Consider the following 26,883-nt stretch of genomic DNA (forward strand, 5'->3'; position numbering starts at 1 on the left):
GCGCAGACTGGAACTATTATACAGTGCCAAAGGGGGTCGGCGGGGGGCGGGCGGTGTCCGAGCGAGAAGAAGAATTCACCGTGCGCCGGGTGCATGTGAGCCCAAGACTTTCTGGGCAGTTTGGGCCTGGATTTTGGGCCGAATCCTGAAAGCCCACCTTTCTTCGTATAGTCTTGTTAAACTCAAATCCTTTTGGGAGGTCGTAGTTGTAAGAGATAATTCTCGAGAATGGAATGCACTAAATTCGAACTAGGTAGTACTTCTAGATCAACAGACAAGGGTTGTAGGACGACCCAAAATCTCATTGGTTTTTAGTGATCAGCTGAAGTGTTCATGTGCCGAGATTCTCAATTGGTGCTACACATGGAGATGGACCGCGTGCCTCATACTTCACATGCAATTCAAAGAAAACAAACAATTCAATGCCGAAAGCTCTCGCATGGCTACCTATAGCCCAAAGTGAGGATCAATGTCCTGCCTCGCGTAGAGATCAACTTATCATTGTCTATCAGACGGAATGCAATCTGAAAAAGGATTTCGAGATGAATTCAGTCTACTGCTGATGTGGTGGATCAGATCAACTATACAATTTTGGAGAATTCTTCGAGGTTTTATGTGCCACCTTCAAAGGTAATGCAAACCCTAGTGCTACTACCATGACTAAGTAATATGACTTGATTTATCTAGGAGATTGAATTGCTGACCCGACGATGATTTGCTCAGAATGATTTGCAAGTGCAAATGGAAGATTATTACATGCATATTAGAAGCCAAGTCTAGTTTGGATGCTTGGGCCCAAGTCTCAACCACTGCCACTGGCCCAGATGAATGGGCAGATACTAATCTCGAGTGTGCATGAAAACCTAATACTCAATTGCATGCCCATTTAAAAGACCACGCTTAAGCGCAACTAGTACCGCCCGATAGATGATTAATACCCGTAATCTCACTAAAAAGTAAAAGTAAATTTATTATACTTGCCTAATTGTAAAAATAAAAATATCGTTGGTTGATGATTGTGGTCTTGCCAGAAAAAGAAAATAAATAGAAACAAAAATATTGTAATCTGCCTAGCTGATAAAAATGTCAATTTATGAGAGTTTCTTCTAACTTTAGAAGGTACGTATTTGTATTACTTCATATCTAAGAAAAACGAGTGAGGAACTATAAGGATGTAGGTTATATGGACAGCCGCTGACCCATTTTCACCATAAATCCTTGTTCCCGATAGGATTTTTTATTAGGTCGTTGCGAACGTACCTACTTATTGGATAAATGCATATAATACAAGAAAATGAAAAAAAAATTAAATAAAGAGACGTATATAATTTCATATTATAATTAAATATAAAATCTCTAAATAATCATATGAGAGTATAGCATTCACTCTATTTCTCACAAAATCTTGGATGAATTTAGTCTATTTCTTCCCCTCAAAAATATATATATATATATATATATGCCCTTTGCACCACTATAGACTAGTCTATACGTGCTCGATGGCATTTGGAAAGCCATTTGGAATTTAAAGATTCAAGAACGCCTCAAACTCCATCTTTGAAGAACAGTCAGTGAAAGCCTCCCCTGATTTAGCGAAGAGAATTCCCCATATCCCCTTTGCCAAACTAGCTCCAATAAACTTGATCATCTCTATAGATATTATATCTTTTATCGTGTTGTCTGGAGGAAATCACCCTGGGATATCCATTCTAATGTTATCCCATGTACTAGTATGAAGGATCTCATAAATTTTGTTGCTTGTCGTCCATGCAGTTTCCTAGCTAACACCACTGATAAGACCATGTTTTCTCTATATGTAGCAATCACTCTTTATCAATTATGGAACTCACGTAATGATGCTTTACATGCAAGGAAAATAGCAAATCTCCATGATATCATCAAAAGGATCGAGAGGTCTTTCAGGGAACACAATAGGAGCGGTCGCAATAGGCTACAACAAGAAGAATGCTCGCGCAAATCACCCATGCAGCTTGATGCATCCCAGGAGCCCACAGGACCCGACTAGGCCATCATCAGTACAGACGCATCTTGGAATGTCACCAGGTCATGCCTTTCAGGAGTTCTTCAACATCCAAACATCCCATCGGCTTTATCATGGTTCCAAATCTCGAATGAAGGCAAATCACTTCAGGCTAAGGCCCAGGCAAGGCTTCCTTGCCCTAAACATTGCTGCCGAAAGAGGTTTGAGGAGAATCTGGCTACGATGCGATGCTTTGCAATTAGTAGAAGCCATTTTGAAGCCATAAAACTCTCCGTGGGAGATTAAAAGTATAGTTTTGGATATAATTTTGTCTCTTAAGTTCCTTTTGGATTGACTTTGTTTCTGGATCCCTGAAGCAAATGATTCACTAGCTCATGACTTGGGCCAATACGGCTTATTGTCAAATTTTCATTCGCTTTGTATTTTCGAAGGATATCCAGACCTAAGCCTAGACACTGTTGTATACTCAACCGCTTATTATTAATGAATTACATTATTTAGCAAAAAATATATGTTCTTGATGGCCAAAAAGAAAATTAATTTCAATTTCATGACATTTTTCTCTTCTTTTTTTTTCAAGATCACGAGTAGTCTATTAGTTGACACTAATCTTGATCGAGCGTCAATCTGACCTTAAATATGAGACGTTTCTAGTGGGTTTCAAATCCCTACTTTGCAAATGAGCAATTTTTGCTCATAAAAGAACTTAGTTTGCAGTTAACCCGTATTTTCATGGTTATTTTTTTAGAGTGGTATCACGTATAATAATATGGACACGAGACGAGCCTGGCAGACTGCCTTCATAGGGCTCTTCAACCCAGCAAAGGTGTCATAAACATAAAAAGACATCATCAGATGATTTACTTATCAAGGTTGTGTCTGGCAAGCTAAGATGCAGGCTCTAGTGGTTAAACCCAATGAGATTTGACCATTCGCCATGTCTTTGAGATCCAAAACTATGCGATTCTCGAGTCAAGTCTGATTTTGAGAAACACAACCCACACATTTAAAAAAGAGAAACACTCGAGTCCGAGTCTGCTCTTCTCTGTCCCACAGCACAAGAGAGTTCCCCAGGCCGGCTGAGAACATGCTCAGCAAGCCCGCCCCCTGCACGGCCTTCACCTCGCCACCCCGTAGTCGTCGTAGTCATTGCCATGCCATTCATCCTCGGGGACAAGGGTGTGGCCATCACTGAGGCAATCTCCTAGCTTCTCAGCCTCTTCCTCCTCCCCATCGGCCTCCTCCTTGCCATCCAGTTCCCCTCCTCCTTCTGGGCCAAATGATTGTCGATAACATCGCTAGATCGAAGAGCAAAATTTTGGGAACTTTTGACGATTTCAATGCCTCAACATCCATCTGTTGATGCATCTAATTTAACTTTTTAAGCGGGAAACCTACACTGGAGAATTTCGTGTTCCAATGAACCTGCAGAGGGAATACATGAGAAGGTGTTGTTGCCACTTCCTGCCTTTCTAACTCTTCTCCTGTAGAAACAAAAGAGGCTCGGAATCGAACCAGCCTGAGAAACAGAATGGTAAATGTTGTGGGTTGATCGTACCATGTGGTATCACCAGAAAAAAATAGAGAAACAAATGATGATCTACTTTCACCATGGATCTTTTTACCCGGTAGGAATTTTTATTAGGCCGTTGTGGACAGTACCTGCTTATTATACGTTGCCGTGTTATTTCACCATATATTTTACTATGTTGTTGAACTCGTACGTTGCATGGAATTTGTAAAAAAAATTATTAAGAAACGTTAGATATTGAGACAATTATTAATATTGATGTATAGTTTAATTAATATATAGAAAATAGGAAAAAATTTCTTATACTATAAAATTTTACACTCACACTAGTTAATATTAATTAAGATCTCATAAGCAAAAAATTCATAGGCATGATCTCAATTATCAATTCAATTTTTAAGAAAATGATTATAAAATCATTTTAAAATGAATTCCTAGCGCATTTATTATTAATGAAAGATTAATATAATCATAGTTTATAAAATTTTGACATTGAGTATTCGCAATTGAATTTTTCTCTCTCATAATTTCATAAATTAAGTTTTCTAAATTTAAATAATTTTTGATAAAATGACTAATCAATTTGATGAGAGATTTACTTAATTTAACTTTTGGGGATAATAATCATTGTTAAAATTAATTAGGTAAAGTTCAATAACTCTTTAATGTCTTTAAAATTAAGTATATTTATTTACTAATAAAATAGCAATTGCTTATAAAATAATACTGAGTGACTAGAATTCTTCTTTAATATTTCTTTTGGAAATATTTTTTTAATTTTAATAATAATTAACATTATTCAATTTCTATATAACATACTACTTTATTAAACATTTACGATTATATCCCTATTTAATGGGATGGGTGCCGTCGAGCAACATCTCCGCTGTGAGTCTTTGGACAGAGACGATGAGGAAGACGCAGCTTAGCAGGGAGGAGCTGCCATGGGAGGTGCGCTGCCCACCGGCTTTGCGCAGGCTTTTTGATGGTGTAGTTGGTGGTGCCCGATGCGCCTGGCCGAGGCTGGACAAGCTGGCGAGGCGCTGCTAAATTATGGTTTCTTCAAGGGGGCGCAGGTAAGGAGAGAGAGAAGAAAAAAAGAAGATGAGTATTGTCTATATAACTTATAAGTTGGATCATAAATTCCAATAAGAATGAAATTCTTATCTTACTATTTAAAACAAATAGAGAAGAATAATAACGATATAGGAAGTTAAGATGATATATTAAACCTTAAGTCCCTTTTTATCAATGATAATTATAGCTTAAACCCTAATTAACTAGCTCCTCACGCCTCGAGACCTAATGGTCCAAAAAATGCACATTTCTTTCACCATTTGACCAAGGCCAAATTATTCGCGCAATAATAAACAACTTAAAAGGGGGGACTTCAGCCAAATCAACTTTTGTTCTTCCAAAGTGCTTAGCATGCCCTAGATAATTTTTTTTTAAAAAAAAAAGAGCTTAGCATGCCAAATAAGCCCAAGAGCATTGGCACATACATATCTATATCTATATATAATGTAATTTAAGCTACTTTTACGAGATCCTTCAATATAGGTGTTTTTCGTAAATTCCTAACTCACGGTAAAGCATTCCTTCACAATTATACATTAAAACATATACATAAATTTCAAGTTAAATTATATTTTTTCATTTTTGTCCTATCTCTTTTTTCTCACTTGTTTTAATGAACTTAAATTTTATCATTTTTATTTCATTTTTTCCTTCACCAAGCCGGCATAACGAGCGGGAAAAAACGACTAACTTATATAATTGAGTTGCAAACCGACCGAGCACGTGTCTTTTGTAATTCATTTCATGAATTTTGGCTCTAGAAATGGGAAGATCAAATATTTGATTATCATCGGACAAACCCTGCATCGAAGGCATATCAATAACCAAACGCGTAATGATCCGAAATAGGCATTCCTTTGTACGTATGACTAGATATAGTAATGAGCCTAGTAAAAAATCATTCTTGTACCATTCACATGCGAATTGTTCAATGAAAATTGATTTATTTTTTTCCGATTGCATAAGGGGTCAATGGATCTAAAAATAACATTAATAATTAAAAAAAGAATACAATTATCTTCAATGTCAATGAGTCAATAACTTGGAACATCTTAATTATCGGGCGAATGTGTGTACCATAACGTTACACGCTGTTTGATTGAAATTTGATAATTTTGAGAATTTTAAGAGAGACTTTATAGATTTAGCAAGAAAAAAAATTATAAAGTGAATTAGTTGTTCATGAGAATCGAATCTGAAATTCGTTCATTCCTAGGCGAAACCGTGCGCTCTTAGACTATGTTCCCTTCGCGGCTCATGAGTTTTTTAATGAAAAGAAAACGATTTTAAATTACATTTTTACAATGAATTTTTAAGAGCCATTAGATTAGGATTCATGAAAGGAGTTGAGCCCAGTGATCCACTGTATCAGACCAGGCATGCTCACATGATACAATTTCCTTTTTCTATATTATTTATTTTTATATGTAGTCTTTTCAGGAGATCAGTCACATCAATCATAGTTGAATCGAAGCATTACAGCTAACAGTTGAACTCAACCAATTTCTTGCTTCTTCTTGTTTATTTGGTAGGTAAAATCGGCTTAACCGTTGACTGCAACATTTCGCCACATTTTAACCAAATTACTATTACTATCAAAAGAGCCAATTACTATTTATTCTCAAGATTCATATGAAAATTAATCACTTCCCAAAGTGAAAGTTTTGAGTTCTCCGCGCAGCTACTGCAACAATTATTACATCATTCCTTTCTACCGCGTTCGGTTTTCAAAAATGAAACTAACACGTAATCAAATCAATATAGAATAAGATTGCATAGAATCCATTGTCGGGATACATTGCCTCCTTTGTCATGCCATCAAAGCCTCCTTTGAAAGTTTTAGTAGCAAGGAGCCAAATCTGACCACCCCGTAGTGGTTTGCTTCAGACGAGACCTCACCCTCAACGATGGAAGGTGAAGGAAAGGCTCGCTCGCGAGGTCAATCCGTATGGGCAGGGCCTAAGCCTCTAATGCCACGCAACCCAGGAGGGTCGCCCTGAGTTGACAAAGGATCAGTAAACGTGTACTAATAATAATTCGAAGATATTGAATGAATTTTTTCGATTACAAAAAAAATTCATTAGTATAATATGAGAAAATGAAAAAGAAGTGTTAAATATAAAGACACATATAATCCCTTTATTTAATGGACGACAGCTTGTGCTACCTATTCATTCGCTTTCTCATAAAATTTTGGATGAATTTATGTTACTTCTTACCTTTGAAAACAAAAATTCGGCCTTTTGCACTACTATAGTCTATATGCGCTTGATGCCCAGATAGAATTAATTCAACTTAAAAAAAAAATGGAAAACAAAATTAGACATATGACCTTTCCTTTTTTTATGAGATCACGAACAGTTTATCGACTGACACTAATCTTGTTCGAGCATATTAAGAATATATTCAAATTATGAAATAATATCTCTATAAGGTAGCTCTCATGTCACAATATATTTCAAGATTTGAGTGAAATATTCTCTTCCTTATTGACTCCGTATAATATTCTTTTGATGAGAAGATATATAAGAAAATATTATTATGAGAGATCTCTAACTTCGCATGTATAAAGGAACGTCCGTATAGAGAATTTAGAAGCTAAAAGACACACTCGGTTTATTTTACTTTTCATATCTCATTTGTACGTAATCATCAACGTCATCTAAGCAATGACTGGAGGTTAGATTTCCGCTGAGTCTATACATATATTATTATCATATGTAAAGATAATACTTACAGGATGAACTTGGCTTTAGCAATGATACATTTTTTGTGGGTTTTAAATCACTGCAAGTAATTGAATTTCGCTAATTACTCTCGCTTAGTAAAGAACTCAGTTTGCCATTGACTCGCATTATCATAGTTATTTTTTTTTAGAGTGGCATCACGTATAATAATACTATGGACACGAGGCGAGACTGGCAGACTGCCTTCATTATCCTCTTCCATCCGGCGCAGGTTTTGACAAACACAACGGTCCCATAAAAAGAAAGGACACGCTGAGAGACCGAGTCTGCTCTGTCCCAAAGCACAAGCGCGTCCCCCAGGCCGCCTGAGAACATGCTCGAAGAACGGCAAGCCGCCGGGCCACCGCACGGCCTCCTCCTCGCCGCCGTCGTCGTCGTAGTCGTCGCCGTGCCGTTCATCCTCGGGGACCAGGGCGAGGCCATCACCGAGGCAATCTCCGAGCTCCTCAGCCCCATCGGCCTTCTCCTCCTCCCCATTGGCCTCCTCCTTGCCATCCAGTTCCTCTCCTCCGACCGCGCCTCCTTCGTCTCCGGCATCTTCTCCCCTGGCGCCGGCCCTGACTCGATCCACCGAGTCAGCGGGTCCCCCTTCGGCGTCGCACTCTTCCTCGTCCTCATCCTGTTCCTGCTCTACAACCGCTTCTCGATCTTCGGCGGCAACGACGACTCCGACGAGTGAGACCGACCGGACTTCCTCCGATCTGAAGGTTTTTTTCACACTGCTTTTAACTATTTTTCGTACTTCTCTACAGTTGTAGATCTTCGTTTGTGGGGGTGGGGTTAGTTCTGTAATTTCATTGCCTGCTGCCAATGGCAATGGCTATATGGGTGTAATTGCAAGAGGGGGTATAGTTTTGAGGGTGTTTATGGCAATGAAATTAGTGGACCCTGATGTGCTTCTTCACCCCCCTCCGCTCTCTTGACCGGGCAGTGATTAATCAAGAGAATAATACCGTTTCAATGTACATGACATTGGGTGTGTGTGTCGTCGATTATAAATTTCTCTCTATTTCTCTGAATTTTTGTGCGATGAAAGCTTATCTATAATTTCACAGAAAGGATTCAGCACGATGACACTCATCGTCGAATCAAAAAGTCTCGGGTTCAATTTCAATGCTCTGGGAGCCATTTTCTTCCTCTTTCCTTATAACCTTACTGAGTCTTTTAACTGGAAAAAAAAAAAAGAGTTCAATAATCCGTGTTCATCTGTGTCAATTGAGCTGGAATGGAAAATGAACAACAGAACATATCGAAAAAAAAAATATTTTGTGCAATATATTCTATGCCAATCAGTTTTTCATCTCATCCTACCATACCGAACATAGTGTAAGTGACAAAATTTTCAAAAAAAGCTAGGCTCGTGCCAAAGTAATGAAACTTTAAGGACAATTCATGACTACTATGCATAATCAGAGTGTTAAGCTCCGTGGACGTCTTGTATGGCGACCCGGTAATTTAGTTTTCTATTGGTTCGACGAGCTATTTCCGCATTTAACTTTATCCATTTAGAAAGTGAATCGATTTTTATAATTTAGTTCGTTTTACGTATCGGTGTTCTCAAATGCCCATTGAGTAGCGCATGATCTTCTCACTCGATCATGAGTTTCTAATTTCGTCATGCCGAATCCCTCCTCTCGTGGACTATAGGAAGAAACATAAACGAACAATTAGATCTAAATTTAATTCAGCAAAAAAAATTAGATTTAAATTTCACTATCAGTGAGATCATCGATGGTTGGTTTCTTCCTCTTTGGTCGGGAAGCATCTGAGCTCATGAACAGTTTTGGACGGTCCACGGATCAGAAATTATTATTATTGTTATTTTTTTAAGATCATTACAATTATTTTTTGTTCCTGATAATTATTTTACGATTATAAATTTATAATTAATTAGTGACGCTGACATCTATTGATCATATTAATAAGGTTTGTTTATATATATATATATATATATATATATATGGTTATGGAAATGGCCGAACATTGACCGACAACTGCATGTGAAGAGAAATAAACGACCATATAATTTTCCAATCGTTTCCTAGTCGAATTTTCTCGAGATATGAACGGAAACTGCATGGAACCAACCCTCTTTCTTTTTTTTTCAATTCTTATTTATATTATATGTTAAATTATAAACAGTGAGGAGAGAGGACACTATTGAAAATTTAATCTGCCCTGGAAAAAACATTGAAAATTCAAAACCGGAAAAATGAGAAAAATAAAAGTAAATAGCCAATAATCGCTCATATGCAGTACACTACACACGCTGTTATTAAATAACAGAGAATTATTACATTAACGGAAATAGACTATATTTTCCTATCCACCCAAAAAAAGATTATATTTTCCTTTCGGTTAATCACCATGGACATCCGGTATATCTTCCAAATATGCAGGACGCACCCAAATGATTGTCGATAACGTCGCTAGATCGAAGAGCGAAATTTTGGGAACTTCTGACAATTTCGGTGTCTCGACATCCATCTGTTGATGCATCTAATATAGCTTTTAAAGCAGGAAACCTACCCGGGAGAAATTTGTGTTCAAAATGAACCTGCAGAGGCAATACATGAAAGGTGTTGTTGCCACGCCCTACCTTTCTAACTCTTCTCCTGTGGAAACAAAAGAAGTGGTTCGGATTCGAACCAGCTTGAGAAACAAAATTTTACGGAAACAGAGAATCGATCTGTCATCACCTCCAGTTTAGTTTAAACACATCAGAAACCATATATATCACAAGGTTTAAAGGGTCTCTTCTGCAAATATCCGATGCCAAGAACTCGATGTACCTATCTAGCATAAAAGAAAGCCTTTCCGAAGCAACATCCCGAAAACATCACCAGAATTCCAAACAAGCCAAACCGTCAAAGATCACAAACAAGACGAGCACAAATGAGTTCAAGTGACAAGATCACCAAGATAAACACTCCAAACTAACTGCAGCAGGCAAGAACTTCATTCTTAAACCGACTCCCGTTTCCTCTCCGCAAACCTCTCTCTGACATTGCTCACCTGGTCCCCCTCTGCTCAATTGGACGGCTCCTGATTGGGCTCCGCCTCATTGCCTTCAGTAGCAGCGGCCTCCACATTGAGGTCCCCGTCAGCTGGAGTCAAATGCTCAAATGGGCTCATCGCCTCCATCTCCATGTCCCAGAAATTGTCACGGTGTGCCACAGTCTGGTTTTGGTATTGGCCTGTGGCATGCAAGGTCCTCCTAATCGAGAACATGTGGTTCCCTTGAACGGGGAGTGCGACGACATGAGTTTCATGCAACCTAGGCCCACTCAGGGTCTCGAGAGCACCACGCAGTATGGAATCACGCCCTGGTGCAGGTAGGAAGCTGCTGCTGGTTCCAGCAGGGTGGTTGATTTGAACAGCTGCACGGGTAGCTGACCATGACAGGTGGACTCTGCAATAGTGAGATCTAATTATTCGATACTATATATTAATCCAAGTTCATCTAAGGACCGAGCAATCAATCAAACGCTTTCAGCAATTGCGAAGGGATAACTATTCAGGAAAGTAAACGAAGGGCAGGAAAAGTTACCTATCATTATGAGCATGCGAGTCCAGCAAAGTTCCGAGATTTGAAACTCCGTCAGAGCGACGGTGAGCAGAGGACTCTGGGACCTCACCACTGCCTTCTCCATAATACGCATGCCAGGAAGGCTCAGGATTCAGCGATCCATCAGGATTCATCGGCTCTGGCACTGCATTCAGATCAGGAATCTTATTGGCCTCAGCAGTTGATCCAAGACTGAAGTTCTCTTGCTGCCCATTCTCATGAGGGCCATCTTGCTCAACAGGTTCCCCCAAGTCATCAGGCTCGTCAGTGATAACCACATGATCGTCAGTTTCATCCACTTGACCAACTGGCCAAATCAAAACAGGAAACAAAATAAATAGTAAAATCGCCGTGGTGAAGGAGCTGTTTAGTACATCGTCTAACAGGCAATAAATCATTTGCACAAGTCAATCAGTCTGAGGGCAATGTATGCTGGCAACTTACAGTCAACTGTATGTACTGACCATCCCCTGCAAGTAACAAAATCAAAGGGCATAAGAGTCTAGAACTGAAGCTGTGCAAACACTGGAATACAAAGCAGAAGGTGAAGAATATCAAAGCATAAGGTTTTATGACTTGGCTTTTCTTCATCAAGCAGAAATTGCTGTCCATCGTCCTTATAAAGAGGCATATCCCCGCTAATATATGATTGATGATACCATTGCGAGCTCTTTTACGTAATTATGAATTTACAACTGTTTAAGAGAATGGAGAACCCGAAGCTTACACCAGGCCCTTACTCAGTACAGGCAGCTGTTGTGAATCTGTGATATAAAGTAGATGATGCTGAATCTAAAAAGGGGAATTCCGCCAGTTTAACGAAGATTATCTTTCCAAATTTATGGTCAAAAGATCCTAGTAGCAAATTAGTTTCCAAATGAGATGCGAACATCAGTTTGAGTAAATCAGCAACTTTCTACCGTGGGTCGAGGTTATCGACCATTGCATGGGATCACAATAAAACTTATGCTAGTGATAACAAAAACCAAAAGTAACATTCAGGAAGTGGGATGAACCCTTACCATCCGTGGTTAGGGCACCACTGATATTCAGGCAACTGCAGCAAAAAGATTTACCCAAGGTAAGTGTCAGCTTCAGAAAAATTATAGCAATGCAGATAAGGTTTGCATATGATCCATGTTATTTTCAAAACCATATAAAGCTGGAAATGGAAGCTATTGCATTATTTTCTTTTTATATATCTTTCTCTAGCGAGCATTGCAACTGTATGTGCTTCCCCTAAAGCAGAAATATAGCAGCATATATATAAGGAAATTATTACAGTCACTTATCAAAAACAGATACCTACAATAAGAGTTAAAAAGATTGCCCAGAATGTGTATAGTTAACACAAAACACGCAAATCTGCAGTTCCTTGATGCAGACCAGAAAGCTATAATTGTGAATCCAAAGATTTAAATATGGTCGATAGGATGGATATTCCTTTATTTCTTTTTAGATGAAATGGGATGATAATTCATGACTGAAGGAACACACAAAACACAAGCAGTGCTATGTTATTTTCTTGGATGTGTCCCTAAATCTGTTCAATTGGACCGCTATCACTATAATCATTGCACATCAACCATGAATAGAACACCTAAAGCAGAAACCTAAAGCCTAAAACGATGAGATGGGTTGGCTGGATGGTATTCTGCCATAGAAAAGGAGAATTGACAGTAGATGGCTTACTTGTAAGCTTTTTTGCCAATGAGACTTTCTATAAATGTTGAGAACTAGACACTGCCCCTCTCCTATTACGGGTAAAGAGGAAATCAATTGGAATGGACCGGCGACTTAGGCATATTAGATATTAACTAACATATCTAATTGCAATAAAAGTTAGAGGAGCGCTCGCTGCATTGAAATGCATAATTAGCATAAAAGATGACTCTTAGGAATTTTGCAGTCGTGGAGAAGTGCCTACGCCTAGTACTAAGTCTACAAGATCATGTGCTCAAATCCCATAAGTATGTACGGCCTTGATGATGCCACTCACATGCGTGCTACACATGGTATTATCTGGATCGTGGGCACGTGGGCATTCCCGACCCCGCCATTTAGTAATAATAATAAGTAAGACAAAAAAATCAATGAAGGTATAATGATAATTTTTCGGATAGACCCTAACATGAAATGTAACAAAATATTTATCACAATATACATTGTTCACAATTTTGGTTTTACCTCGCTTATTTCTGGATTTGTTTATCAAAAACTTAGAGCATGACTGTGGACTCAAGTTGAGATAGAGAAAAGGAAGGTGCTAGACATTATTACACTTTCCATTATTTGGACGATATGGAGGGAGAGGAATAGAAGGGATTTGTGTATACCCGAATGCTTGTGTCAGGGGTGTACATTTTTGGTATAGCTATTAGCTAGAGGTATCGACAAGAAATAACTATGCACGCAGGTAAAAGAGACCTTATGCCCTCACTCCATTTTAACATCGGGACCAAACTAAGGAAGGGCTCAATAGGGACCAATGTAAAGCATATTCAAGTTCAGGTTGGGTTCAAAGAACATTAAACACCAACCATTAGCATTTCATCTAATGGACTTTACGCGTGCGAGGTTGCATAAAGTTGACAACATCCCTTGCAGGCGGTGCACTTCTACTATAAATAGAAGGTATGGATCCCCATATCAATAATTTCTCTCTATAGTACAATCGCTATCGGTTCCTATCTGACTTAAGCATCGGATGGTCATATTGGGCCATCACCCTCAATTTGACTTTCCTTATCTGTCTTAGGTCTCAAGTGTGTTGCATCCGAGGAACTATGGTTTGACTATCCATTGCTCTCCAACCGCCTAACCTAGCATACTAGGTTATCTTGAGCATACACACGAATCAATTATTCGTCATGTTCATGAAACTTTGTACATTGCATTTCCCTTTGGTATATGCTTCGTGGTTGCACTTTCTTGGTGCCTTTATTCATTGAGATTGCTTATTTAGTGCAATGTTGATGGATTTATTTCACCAATGAAAACTTCCTTAAGCATCATGCTTAGCTTGTGACCGCACATGCATTGCCGAAGGTTGACCTCGAAAGATTTCTAAATGACAATTTGGTGATTGGAATGAGCTCGTCTCTGAGGACGAACAAATTTCATTTATAAGACGGTAATAAGTCTTTAGGCAAGAGGAAATGGACCCAAAAGGAAAATATCCTTTGCAAAAGGCAGATGAAGCCTCAGAGTGATAGGACCAAACGATTTCTCGAGAATAAAGGTTTCCATTTTTTTATTGAGTTCTCGGTTAACTTGGATGATTCAAGGACCAAACAATATGCTCACTTTCACTATTTTTGAAGTACAAGTAAAAGATAGCTGGCGAGCCAAGGCTAAGCTTGATAATTACAAGATAGAGTGAGATGACTGAAGAAGTTGAGAAGGATAACCATCCACCGATGCTTGAGAAAGCATGCGAAGAATTTGAGTCAATACGTATTAGCCTTCGCGCCCAGTGGTCGATGCTTGCATTTCGATTTTCCATCCTCATGTGTGAATCACTTAGCCTCCAAGCAATTTCCATTTCGCTCCATTGGAATACTGGCAACTGCATAAATCCACGATCACTTACAATGGCTAAGTAATTGCCATTTTTCTGCCATGGATTGCTTATATGCCTTGGCAGCTAAGTGATTTCTCTCTTGATCCAATTGCTATCAGCCACCTTGATGTTATCGAGGTTTTGCCAATTATAGGAGATTGTAGGTGTAGTAAATATCTTGAATTACGTTGAGAATCATTAGTGTCATCTTTCCTTTCCAGGATAGAATCCTTTTAATCCAAAGATAAGAAATGAAACATCTTGGTAGGAGAGGCTAGAGTGAAGATCTTGTGAAGGTTCTAGAGCAGTACCGACCATGCTAGGAAAAAAAAGATTTGTTGAGAGTAAGAGTTCTGCTTTTGGTGTAGGTTCTCAATTTTGGATGATTCAAAGATTATTGTGGGATTGGAGATACATCTTAAAGTAAGACACTATTCATCTTTATGATTGGTGAAATAAGTAAAATACTTGAGAGGGATAATCATCCACTAATGCTTGAAAATGCATGTAAAAGAATTCAAGTGTCATATGTAAAACTTTCACGTCCTTCAGTTAGTGCTAGTGTGCAATGGATTTTCCTTCAACACATGCAAAGCACTTAGCTACCAAGCAATTACCATCTCGCGCCATGTCCTTGCAGGTCCATTACAGCTTCTAAAGGCTAAGTAGTAGCCATTTTGCTACCCGCGATTTGCTTACATGCCACCTTATATCCATCACTTGTTTGATCCTTCATCTTGGCGGCTAAGTAATATCTGCCTTAATCCGATTGTATAACCATAGTCAATTTTATTGGAGTTTTTCCATCATTTAAAGGTTTATGGGCATCATAAATAACTTCAATCCCATAGATAGCCATTGATGGAATCTTTCCTTTCTAGCCTAGATTCCTTCAAAAGCAAGTTTATTTGTAGTGGATGTAACTCTAATGGAAAGGCAAGATCCTTTTCCTTATGGGGAGTTAAGAAGGAACTAATTAGAAACCCCAAGCTTTCACCAAGAGAGTGAATTTATGGGTGGAGAGTAATTCATGCACTGATCTCGTCTAGACGGGACCAAATAAACTTTCAGAGTGTGTTTGGATTGAGAGTTGAGTTGAGTTGAGTTTTGGTTTTAATTGGTTTGTAATGATTTTATTGTTGAATTATGAGAAAAAGTGTGCAAAAGTAATAAATAATTGAGAGAAAATAATAATTGAGTAATGATTGTATTGTTGAATTGTGAAAAAGTAATGAATAGTTGAGAGAATTTAATATTAAAAATTGAATTGAATGGTTAAAAATATTTAAAAAATAAAAAAGTAATGATTGTGATGTTGAATTGAAGATAAGTGGAGTTAAAGTTAAACTTTGTTACGAAAACAAACACACCCTCAAACATTCTCACCCATCATTCAGTTTATTTGCAGTCAAGTCTAAAAGGATTCTTCAATTCATGTGTTTCTTAGAGGAGGAACAATGTGAAACTAGGATTTCAATAATATGAGTGCGAATTTGGGAATTGTGAAGTACCTAGAAATTTTACATATCGTGGCTCTTATCAAAAGGCCATTCATCATATTGATGATGACACCACCTATTAGCAGGACAAAGGATGGATGAAGAGATGTGTTTAGTATATTGTGGCTATTAGCAATTATTCTACTTTATGGCTTGATATTTGATAATTGTTAGACAAACCACGTGTTGAGAATGTGTTTGCAAAGGCAATGGGCTGTCCCTCCAGCAAAGTTAAGCTGAAAGTCTTCAAATTAAGCATGAGGATAAAAGATTTAAAGGTTCTCTAACAGTAAGATAAAGGGAAAATGGATTAGGATCCTCTTCACGGAAAAGAAGAGCTAGGGAGCCGTGTCATTTTGTGAATGGGCTTTCTTAGTCTAGTTGGAAAAGTTATTTAAATGGTTAAATCAGATTGTACAGAAACAAGTTGAGCTACATTCGGAGAAGAGTTAAGGCTTTGATTTCTCCAAGGATGACACTGATATAATGAATTCTAAGTATTACGAAGCAGTTTCTCTAGGAATGTGATTATGAAAGGTAGAATTCAGTGGGGAAGACTTCCTTCGGCCATAACCTGGCCAAAGGAGATACAAGCTTTTCAAAATCCAAAGCTTATTTCTTGTCCTTTTGACTTCCCATATTGATGAAAGTCACAGGCTAATTGTTTGACTTATAATCCCAGCTAGATGAATTATGTTGAAATTTTATATATCATAATGTTGACAAGATTTAGTTTCCTGATACAGCTTTCCCAGTATTAATAGAGGGAAGCATACAATCAAGAAACTTGAAGGTTTACTCGAGATAGGAAGAGCTACATCCTAGAACCTCATCGAATTACTTACCACATTCTTGATCATGTAGGAAAGGGTTAAAAAGGGAAAACGAAAATCCAAACATCAGCAGAGAGCAACTAAGCTACAAGATCAACTAACAGATCAGTGCAAGTTCAAATTCAACAAATGATGAAGGTACCAGGTATGTCGACATCATATCTATTTTGTCTAAAATAAGTGCAACAACCATCATGAGTTATGCACGATATCCCATCATGAGAATGCAGTAAAATGACTTAGGAAGAGAAAATGTTGCATCGCGTGATGTGGCTAGATCACACAGGTGATGCAACCATGCAAATCAATCCTCACAACATTCTAACAGGCAAAGGATCATGGCAAAGAAATTTCACAATATCAGTAACAAGTGAATTGTACCAAAAGAGCAACGGGGTCAAGACACATAATAAAACCCCCAAACATCATATTCCTTAGCTTATTTAATTAGTTTGCGCAACTTAAACCATCTGCATAAGTAAAAGGCATGCGGCGACAGACCAACTCATATGAAAGAGACAGCACACTCATTAAGGTCCTAATCCAGCACTAGGCATCTTTAAATGCTAGAAAGCTTAATTCCAACATGCAGGACGAAGGTAATGAGATGGCACTGGATAGAGAACGCGATTATTCGGGGCTCTTTGCGTTACCATGTCTGACGCAGCCTCACGCATCTCTTCCAGCGCCTCTCCAAGCCTTCTAGGAGCAGGCATTGGCCTCACCTCAGAGAAACGCCACTGACCAGCTTCAACTTCCCGGCAGTTGGGGCATTCCATCACGCGCTTGGAGTTGAACGCGGAGCCAATACAGTCTGAAGGAAACAAAGGATTAGAAAAATCGCGATTCATGACGGAATACTTGATCCCAAAAAGAAAAAAAAAAAAAAAAAAAAAGGTACATCACATTTCATATACTAAAAGCACTTCAACTATATAGATTTTTCTCAATCCTACATCAATAGCGCATCTACGTAGTAACCAATCGATCATATTCACAGTAATTTACTCGAACGGGGAGATATTATCATTAATCGACGATATCAGCCGGCCTAATGTACAAAAGAATGTACGAACGATCGAACAAGATAACCTGAGGAAGGATCCATCAGCTAACTCGCTCGGGATCATTCCTTCCATGATGCGGACGGCGTCGGAGCAAGAAACTTCCTGCTCCGGTTCCGATTTCATCTCCCACGACGGAGATTTTCCGGCTTGAAAACGAGGCCAGTGACGGGTTTTTGCACTGAACTGTGCAGAGACCTTCCATGGCGAGGGATTGGAGGAGGCAAGGCGCCATAATATGCGCGAGGGAAGAACGGCGTTTCCAATTCGGTCCAATTTATTTATTCTGCTTCTTTTTTTTTTTATTCTCCTCATTTTCACTCTTAATTTAACGGGATAAAATGTCGTTTTTGTCCTCAATTCTATCGAAGGTACTACAGTAAGGCCGTGTCACTGTGACACGAGGTGGGGCCCACGGGACCTATGACATAATCCAACTGTAGGGAATGCAGTGTTACAGTTCTAGAGTTGGCCCAACTTTAGTCATTATTGTCGTTTTGCCTAAATCATTTTTTTGGGCTACATCTAGTCCTTACTTTTCCCATTGATGTTAGTTTTAGTCCTTTGGTTAAATTTCACTTGAAACCATTACGTTTTCCATCAAAAAAATTATCTTTTATATGAAAACAATTTTCTAAAATGGAAAAGCTAAAAAAGAAGAAACAAAAGAAAAGGGATGATACACCCAACGGCACTTCCCGTCCATTATCAGTCCAATTTATTTCGATTTTCCTTTTTTGTTTTTCAATCTTATTATTTATTTTTGGGTTAAGTAATTTTCTGCTCCCTTTTTTTCCGAAAAATCTTCAATTTTCATTATGAAAGTTAATTTAATAAAAGATTTTTTGATATTCCAAAATTGGGTAATTAAGTATCCAATCATTGAATTCTAATATCTGTTCTGAAAGAAAATAATAAATGGTAAATTCCTACGACAATATGAGATTTCGAAAAATAGATAATGAAATCCTATGTTTTTCAAATGGACACGTACCACCCCATTTTTTGCTTAAGTGATAGATTAAGAGGTGCCACACGGCCAAATATATTGACGTGATATTTTTAAATATTTTTATTTCAAAAAAGTAAAAATAAAATGATTTCAAAAAAAAGTTCATCGGTCTCTTCCGATCTGCGGGTGGTGGTAGCAAGGAGCCCCCAAAAGAAAATTCAAAAAATAGGACGTTGTTCAATGAAATGAGGATAACTCCATCATTTTTTTTAATTATAAAAGGATATCTATATGCCTAAAAGGGGATATGAGAAAGAGAATTACAGAAACACATGGATTTTTACTTGTGAGAATCAAAATCATGACCTTTTTCTAACTACATACATCAAATCTCTTTTATTTTTTTTCCCATAACTAAATAATTTCTTTTAATCCCAATACATATACGTTCTAGTCATGTCATTTTTCGTATGTCAATACCATGCCTCAAATAAAATAATTTGGATGTTAAGACATGACAACCACATACGTAAAAAGCTCGTTTTAAAACAATTTTTGACTCGGAAAAAATGATGATGAAGCAAACATGTAACTCTCTCCATATTGTACGCATGGGATCAATCCACCATATATGTAGATATCCTCACGCAAGGTAAGGTTGTTTATATAGGACACGATCAAGCATGGAACCATAAGTGGTGCTTATGAGTCATTACAAATATATACCCAGATGAAAGGTGTGAGAGCATCGGAGTGTGACCACCGTACGACCACAGGTCGGTGACAGGTCCAGCAAGCAGATGGTGCAGCGCTCAACAGCCCTAGGGAACGACGCATCAGACGAGGAGGGCGACTTGTTCGAGGCCATGGTAGCAAAGTGAAGCCTTTGAGAAGCAATGGAAAACAAGGAGAGGAGAGGAAAGGAGAGAACCAAATCTAGTATAGAGAGAAAAAAATGTTTTCTTATTTTCTTTTTGGTTAATAATAATTTTTCTTAATTGTTATGTCTTCTCCTTAGATGGTAACCAAGCCCTTAAGTGGTGTGTTTGGCGTGTGTAGATACCATAAAGGTCGGGGAAAAGCCATTCAATACGCTGGCTTAATTACAAAATCCCAAGAGTTATTTTAAATTGAACTGTCAATTCATTTCGCTGGATTACGATGGACCAGGCGTACGTAATCCGAAGTAAATCATACGATGAAGCCAGCCTTGGGCTTACATACGCTTGGCGCAACTAAACACGTCTTCTCAGATTAACATTTTCTACTTACCAAAGAAAGCCAGCGTGGCAGACTCTGAGTGGACCCACAGGGAAAATACATTTGACCCTTGACCCTTCTGGGGGTAATATTGGTAATTTGGCCTCCAAGGGTCATTTTGCCAGCACCCCGCGGGGGAAATTAATTTCCCCTTCCATCAATTGAAATTGAATAACTATTGTCTATGCAGTAAAAAAAAGGGTCATTGAATAATGACATTATACTAAATTGGATTAATTTCACCGTACACTATGATATTTTGAAATTTTTTATCACATAGCCCATATCATCATAATGATATTTTAAAATTTTTTATCGGCATAGCACGAAATGTAATAATTTCACCGTATGGTACAAAATTTCAAAAAAAAATCATGACATAGCATGACATTAGTTTTTTGTCATTGACTTAACAGAGATCTGACGTGGCCAATGTTGTTAGCCCATCCTTGTTCATCCTAGCCATACACGACCACATCAGATATCCGTTACGAAAAACTAATGTCGTGCTACGCCGTGAAATTTTTTTGAAATTTTGTGTCGTACGATGAAATTATTGCATTTCGTGCTATTCCGGGAAAAAATTCAAAATATCATGCGATTTGGTGAAATTATGACGATATATACTATATAGTGAAAATTTTCATCATACCATACTTTAGGGTGAAATTAACCCCATTTAATTTCTAGTGGATGCAGAAAAAGAAAAAAACTCAATTATAATTAATGTTTTTCCTTGTATATTTTTGGAAAAACTATACATTTGGTTCTCTGATATTAATTACTTTTCTGTTTTAATCCTTTTTTATTTTTTTTATTGTTTACATCCTATATCTTTAATTTTTTTTGTTGTTTCAATCTTTTTCCCTTTTCTTGGTTCATTTCGTTCAATACTTTTGATTGCTTTTATGTTTTGATTCTTTTATCAAAATAATTATTAAGAAAGAATTTAATTTTGGTCCTCAACTTTTTGTTTTGCTATTCTTCTTGTCCTAATTCTTTTTTGTTCATTAAATATTGCCTCTATATTAAATTTGTTATCTACATGACATATCTTGAAATCAAAATTACTTTTTCATTCCTTTTAATCCACCAAAAAACTTACTTTTTTAAAATCAAAAAAATTAATAATTAATTAAAATAATAATGTGAAGCATATGAATCAACTCGAAGCATGAGGGATAAATAACCTTAACTCGGGTGATGCTAACTGTTAAACGAATGGTGATAACTTGAGAAGCAGAAAAGCGATGGTAGGGGACGATACCAAACACCACCACCCTAGGAAGGCACCATAGGCCTATGCTTATAGATCTATCAACGTTTCTCTTCACATTTACAGACATCATCGCACTTTGCGACATCATCCATTGCATTACAAGCATGATTGGTGGCCATCGAGTTACAATTACCGCTATTTTTCTATGTTTTTCCATTTCTTTGCTTGCAAATTTAGGTATTGCCGCTCCCAACAGAAATTGACCCCGCTAAGATTACCTACAACCTAAACGTTCACTCCTTCTCATTAACTCAAATAGGTTCATGATTTTGCTTTTATTATTTAAATTTACTTTTTTAAAATTTTAAAAATATTTTATTTCTAAATGCTTTGTGAGCGTTTTTATAGAAAATTAAGCGGTAGAATTATAAAAAAAAATATAATATTAAGGGAAAAAATGAACTAAAAAAAGAATTAGGATAAAAAAAAGTAGTTACAAAAGGTTGAGGACCAAAATTAAAATTTTTTATGAAAGGATGGAAACAAAAAAGTAAGCAAATGAATTGGATGAAAACGACCCAAGGAAAAGGAAAAGGACAATAGAAAAGCATCCAAAACTATAGGATGTAAACGATAAAAAAATAGAAAAATGACTAAAATAGAAAAGCAACCAAACCTAGAGGACTAAATGTATATCCCCATATTTTTTTTATTACAAATGAGGTTCATGAATCTAGTATAATAAAATAAAATTTCTAATATAAATTAGGATTCCTAGTATAATGAAATATAATTCTTAGACATGGGTAGTCTCATTAGGTATTGAGTCCAAAACCTAGCTATTATCAAGCTAAGGCATGAACCACCGTCGCTACACCCACTATTAATTTCCCTTGTATGTTTTTTTCGAGGAGTTTTTCTTGTCCATTGGGAGGCCATTCTGTATTTCAATTTTCAACAATCAATTTCGGTGTTTCGTTTATGTGCTCAGGATATATTATATTTGATAAAAACACCGCAGCGGTTCTTAATTTGAAATTTCGAATAAAAAATATTTTCATAAACAAAATTTTTAGAAGTATTTAAACATGTAGTTATTATTGGAATATTGAAAAAAAATATTTTCAATTAATTTTAGAGTTGTATATAATTTTACGGAATACACCTATCTAATTAAATTAAAAGCACGGTTTAGGAGCACAATTTATGAAAAAAATTATAAGGATCTGACGCTAAAAAGATTATAGTAATGGATTATAAAAGTGGTCTTATTGAATAAATATATAGGAGATTCAAATGAAATACAAAAAATGATACTGGCATAATTAGTAGTGCAGTAAATAAGGTAATTAGAAGTCAAGTCAAATTTCCTTTCTGTTTAATCTTTTTGTACGTATGTGGCAAATTCGTCTTAGTGTGCCGAAGTTGTAACTAATAGATGGACAAATTGGCATGCATGACTAACAAATGGAACTTGCCATTTATTAAAAAAAAACCCTTTAAATAAAGTAATTCAATTTTTCAAGAAAGTAGGTAGTGCAGTAGCACACGTTGTAGTTAATAACAAAGAAATTCCATGCTCTATTCTTGTTAGTGAGATTACTCATGCCTATTTATTTAGCTTTTTTATTTTCCTGTAAAAAAAATTAATTGTTTTATTTATTCAAAAGAAAGCATTTTCTCTTATATCGAAAAATAAATTATTAAACTTGTTGGGCTTTTTCTTTCTTTCTTAAATTAAACTTGGCGGGCTTCTTTTTGTTGTACCCGGATGAGTGAGTTGGGCTTGATCCAAGGCACATCTCCTTTTTGAGTTAAGCTCTACATAATCGATCAACATTTTTTTCATCATGTAAATATCAATAGTTTTTACAAAAAAAAAACATATAAAAACTTGCAATAAATACCGGTTTGATAAAGTGCGACATTTATCGTATGTTATCTATTTTCTGTATCTAGGAATTATATCTCTAGATTCCTCCAAACTACCCTTCATATTTTCACCATCAACCTTAGGTGAACTTTTTCTGCAAGATGTGACCCATGAATATCCCTAATCAACAGCTTGATGCTCCAGTGGATATACTTCTTGCCTCTCCTCAGTCGATCCAATAGTAGTATATGATTGATAAATAGATCAAATAACTCTACAATGCATTAATAATTTTATATATTTATCCGAATGGGAATATTTGATTGTACAATTTTACTTTTTGTTATTCATATAATTAAATCCCATAACAAAATAATTATAGAGGCCAAAAAATAAAATAATTATAATAACAGTTTTATGTTAACATATTATAATACTATTACTTGTCATTGTGTATAAAAAAGGTTTTTAATAAGTTGTTCAGAATATGTCAATTTTACTTATCTAAAAATAAGGAAAAGTGATGAATAAGTATTTTTTTAAGTGGGAATAGAGAGGGGAGATAGTGTTGAACGAGAGATAGAAAGTGAGGGGAGAAAGACCTGCGAAGACAAAAATCTGGAAAAGGAAATAAGTGGATATCGTTATCCATATAATTGATAAAATATTCAAAATTAGTTAATTTATTTATTTTTGAGTAGAGGATTACTCTTTGAAATGGAAATTTTGTAATCTTATATTATAATACGGTTTGTCTATTCTATGCCCTAAGGGCATAGATTAAACAATCATAGGTTGCCATATTTGATTAATTGTTCATTTATTAGCTCATATTTGATTTTTCCGATGCCGTATTTACCCCCTCCTTTAATTTTTGAAATAGATAATTCTAATCAATTCTTTACTGAATATAATAGCAATTATTATGGGCATACGTAATATGAAAAAAAAATCCAAGCAATTTTCTAGAAAATCAAAATTAGTTTGAAACTTCAAATCCTAAACTAGAAAAGTTTGAAATTACAGAAACATAAAAAATTAGGGTTTTGAGTTCTTTTCTACCGTTTACGGTTTTGGGTTTTTGGTTTATAGGATTTAGTTTTTAGGAATTTGGGGTTTAAGATTTTAGGGTTCTAGGGTTTTAGGGCCTGTTTGGTTTCGAGATTTTATTTTAAAATCACAATTCTAACTTAACTCTATCCACTACAAAACAAAATAACTCATACAAAGTCAAAGAGTGAGCCCCATTTATACCACTTTTTTTCACAACAAAACAACATAATTCATACAAAGTCAAAGGGTGGGTCCCATTTTTTCCACTTAAAATCAAAATCAAAATCAAAATCTGATTTTAAAATCCTACTATGAAACCAAACGCAACCTTAGTGTTTTAGCTATTTTTTTCTCCAAAATTATATCTACTGAATTTAGTAATTGAAAAAAAAATATTTTTTTGCGGAAAGGAGAATTAATTAGGAGAGAGAACGGTTGGATTATTGCCAAAATTGTAATAAGGAGTACTTCAGGTATTGAAAGATTTAGGAATGTTTATTAAATGATCAGCATGATGAAATATGGCAAGTGGTTATTGGTTATCCTATGCGTTAGGGCATAGAATAGAAAAACTCATTATATTATATACTTTATCAAATTTTGAGAAATCAAACTCAGGGATGCCTCTCCGTTATTGTAGTATATATAGAAGAAGATATATAGCATAGATATAGAAAATAAATAGTGCATATACTAAATATATATATATAGATGATATAAATGTGAAAAGTCTTTTTAAATATATTTTCCTTATTATTTTCAAATATCAATTCGATGAAAAGTAAGGTGCATTTTTAGTTTCTTTTTAATAATTATTTTAAAGGAAAATTTAGTATTATTTTCCTCCATAGAATTTTTTCATTGCTTGCGACTTTATCGTTGAGATTAGAACCAATATTTAAGGAATCTTCTGCTGCGTTTGATTTGTTAGTGTGATTTTAGAATCATGATTTTAATTTTAACTCAACACACTATACAACAAAAATACACGTTTTCCAAGTCAAATTTTTAATCTCATCTCATTTGTCCTTTTCCAAGATCAAAATCAAAATCAAAATCAAAATCAAAGTTACTTTAACTCTGAAATCAAACGCACCCTCTAGTCTCTAATATTTTCCTTTATCAGTTTCTAAAATTAGAAACAGTAAAAGGAGGAAACTTAATATAGTGACACAAATCGATGACTCAACATAAAAAAATTCTAGGTCCTCATTGGTGGAACTTTGCTTTCAGCCTTTCACTATATATACATACGTATATACATATATACGTACTAAGATAATGAATCTTCTTATAATTAAAAAAGAAGAAAAACTAAAAAATAACAAGAAATCACATTAATAATCGATCCGATATAAAAATATTCAAAATATTTTATTGGTCTAATTTTCGAGATTCCAGAATATCAACCTCTTCCACTCTCTCACATTTTTCTTCTGAAAATTATCTCTTTTCACTCTCCCTATTACTTTTTTTCGTTTGCGCGCATAACCTGTCTCCCCTTTTCTATTTCAATTGTAATTTAATTATTCGATTAATTTAAGTTTCAAAATCAAATGCCGTATGTCATACAAACAAGACTATTGCTCTGAATTGTAACTAGGATCAAGATTGATGAAGAAGCTACAACGCATCATAGAAACTGAACAAGACAAAAGATATTTTATTTATTAATTAACAAATCTCGAGTGTAGTGCGACTCTACGTCTAGTAATAACTAGAAGAAAGAAAGAGGCAATATTCAACCGTCAAAGCATTGAAGCATTGAATCATGATGAAATTATTTACTCAATGAACAACCAACGTAAGCTCTTCTTTTATTAACAAAAACTTTTGATTTCTAAAATAGAAAGGAAAAATAATGCACCACATGACATAATCTTTTTGCCTTTTTTGCAAGCATGTGAACGGAAGCCCCCTCTTCAATATGCTCCTCTATCTTGCTTGGATCGCGATCCATACAAACATTAGTGCTAGGGAGAGAGACGATCGGGGAAGGGAGCTCCCATCTGCCTCCTGCACCCCTCTTCCCCGTTGAGGTCACTAAAGGCTCGACCGCTCTTCACTGACCTCGTTTGGGTGCGGGTGGCCGTAGACCTGCAAGGAATTCAATCCCTTCCTCCTTTCGGTTTAGCCCGTTGTTTAGTTTTTTCATTATTTTCATTTTGTTCATATTTCGAGTAAACATATGCAAGGGTGACCTACTGTCATGACTAGCTTAGTTTTCCATCTCCACTTTTAATGGTCGTTAAACGGCAAGTTAAAGTTGACAGGAAAATTATATTAGAATGGACTACATTTAAAAATCGTGTCACAAAGTAAAAATAATTAAAAAATCGTATTATGTGGTACAATTTTTTCATATAGAAAAAGAATATCTTTCTCGATTGTTTGGTTGAAGTAAATGCAACTAAGAGTAACCGGGAGCGGAGTACGATATAGGAAAAGAAAATTGGAAGCACGATTGTTCTTCTTTGGCTCATGGAGAAAACGCCAAAATAATAATAATATTTATATACGATATTTCCTTCCGCATATATACGAAGGACATATTGGGCATTGACTCAAAAGAGGAGGCCTGTTTCCGTCAATACGCATCTCCGTGCGCATATCCTTGCTCTCCTCTATGTCTCAAAACCCTCG

The 26,883-nt window shown here is 36.2% G+C and overlaps 2 protein-coding genes across 5 annotated transcripts; one reads left to right on the plus strand and one right to left on the minus strand.

The window, feature by feature from the left end:
* The first annotated feature begins 7,528 nt into the window (after positions 1-7,528).
* Positions 7,529-8,376, plus strand: LOC116206591. The gene has a single exon (XM_031539359.1). It carries the CDS (start codon positions 7,671-7,673, stop codon positions 8,034-8,036), a length of 366 nt encoding a protein of 121 aa, XP_031395219.1. The 5' UTR covers positions 7,529-7,670; the 3' UTR covers positions 8,037-8,376.
* A 1,686-nt stretch (positions 8,377-10,062) lies between these two features.
* Positions 10,063-19,809, minus strand: LOC116208383. Of its 4 annotated transcripts, none has more exons than XM_031541784.1 (6): positions 19,562-19,809; positions 17,545-17,633; positions 11,948-11,982; positions 11,370-11,395; positions 10,908-11,232; positions 10,063-10,769 (listed from the first exon to the last, which is right to left on the minus strand). In XM_031541784.1, exons 1-6 carry the CDS (start codon positions 19,701-19,703, stop codon positions 10,388-10,390), a joined length of 999 nt encoding a protein of 332 aa, XP_031397644.1. In that variant the 5' UTR covers positions 19,704-19,809; the 3' UTR covers positions 10,063-10,387. The 4 variants fall into 4 exon arrangements, with proteins under 4 accessions (XP_031397644.1, XP_031397643.1, XP_031397645.1 ...); XM_031541783.1 differs by having other exon boundaries at positions 17,473-17,633; XM_031541785.1 differs by lacking the exon at positions 19,562-19,809 and adding an exon at positions 17,912-18,159 and having other exon boundaries at positions 17,473-17,633.
* Positions 19,810-26,883: the final 7,074 nt, after the last annotated feature.

The sequence above is a fragment of the Punica granatum genome, chromosome 5 (assembly GCF_007655135.1).
Source record: "Punica granatum isolate Tunisia-2019 chromosome 5, ASM765513v2, whole genome shotgun sequence".
Classification (NCBI taxonomy): Eukaryota; Viridiplantae; Streptophyta; class Magnoliopsida; order Myrtales; family Lythraceae; genus Punica; species Punica granatum.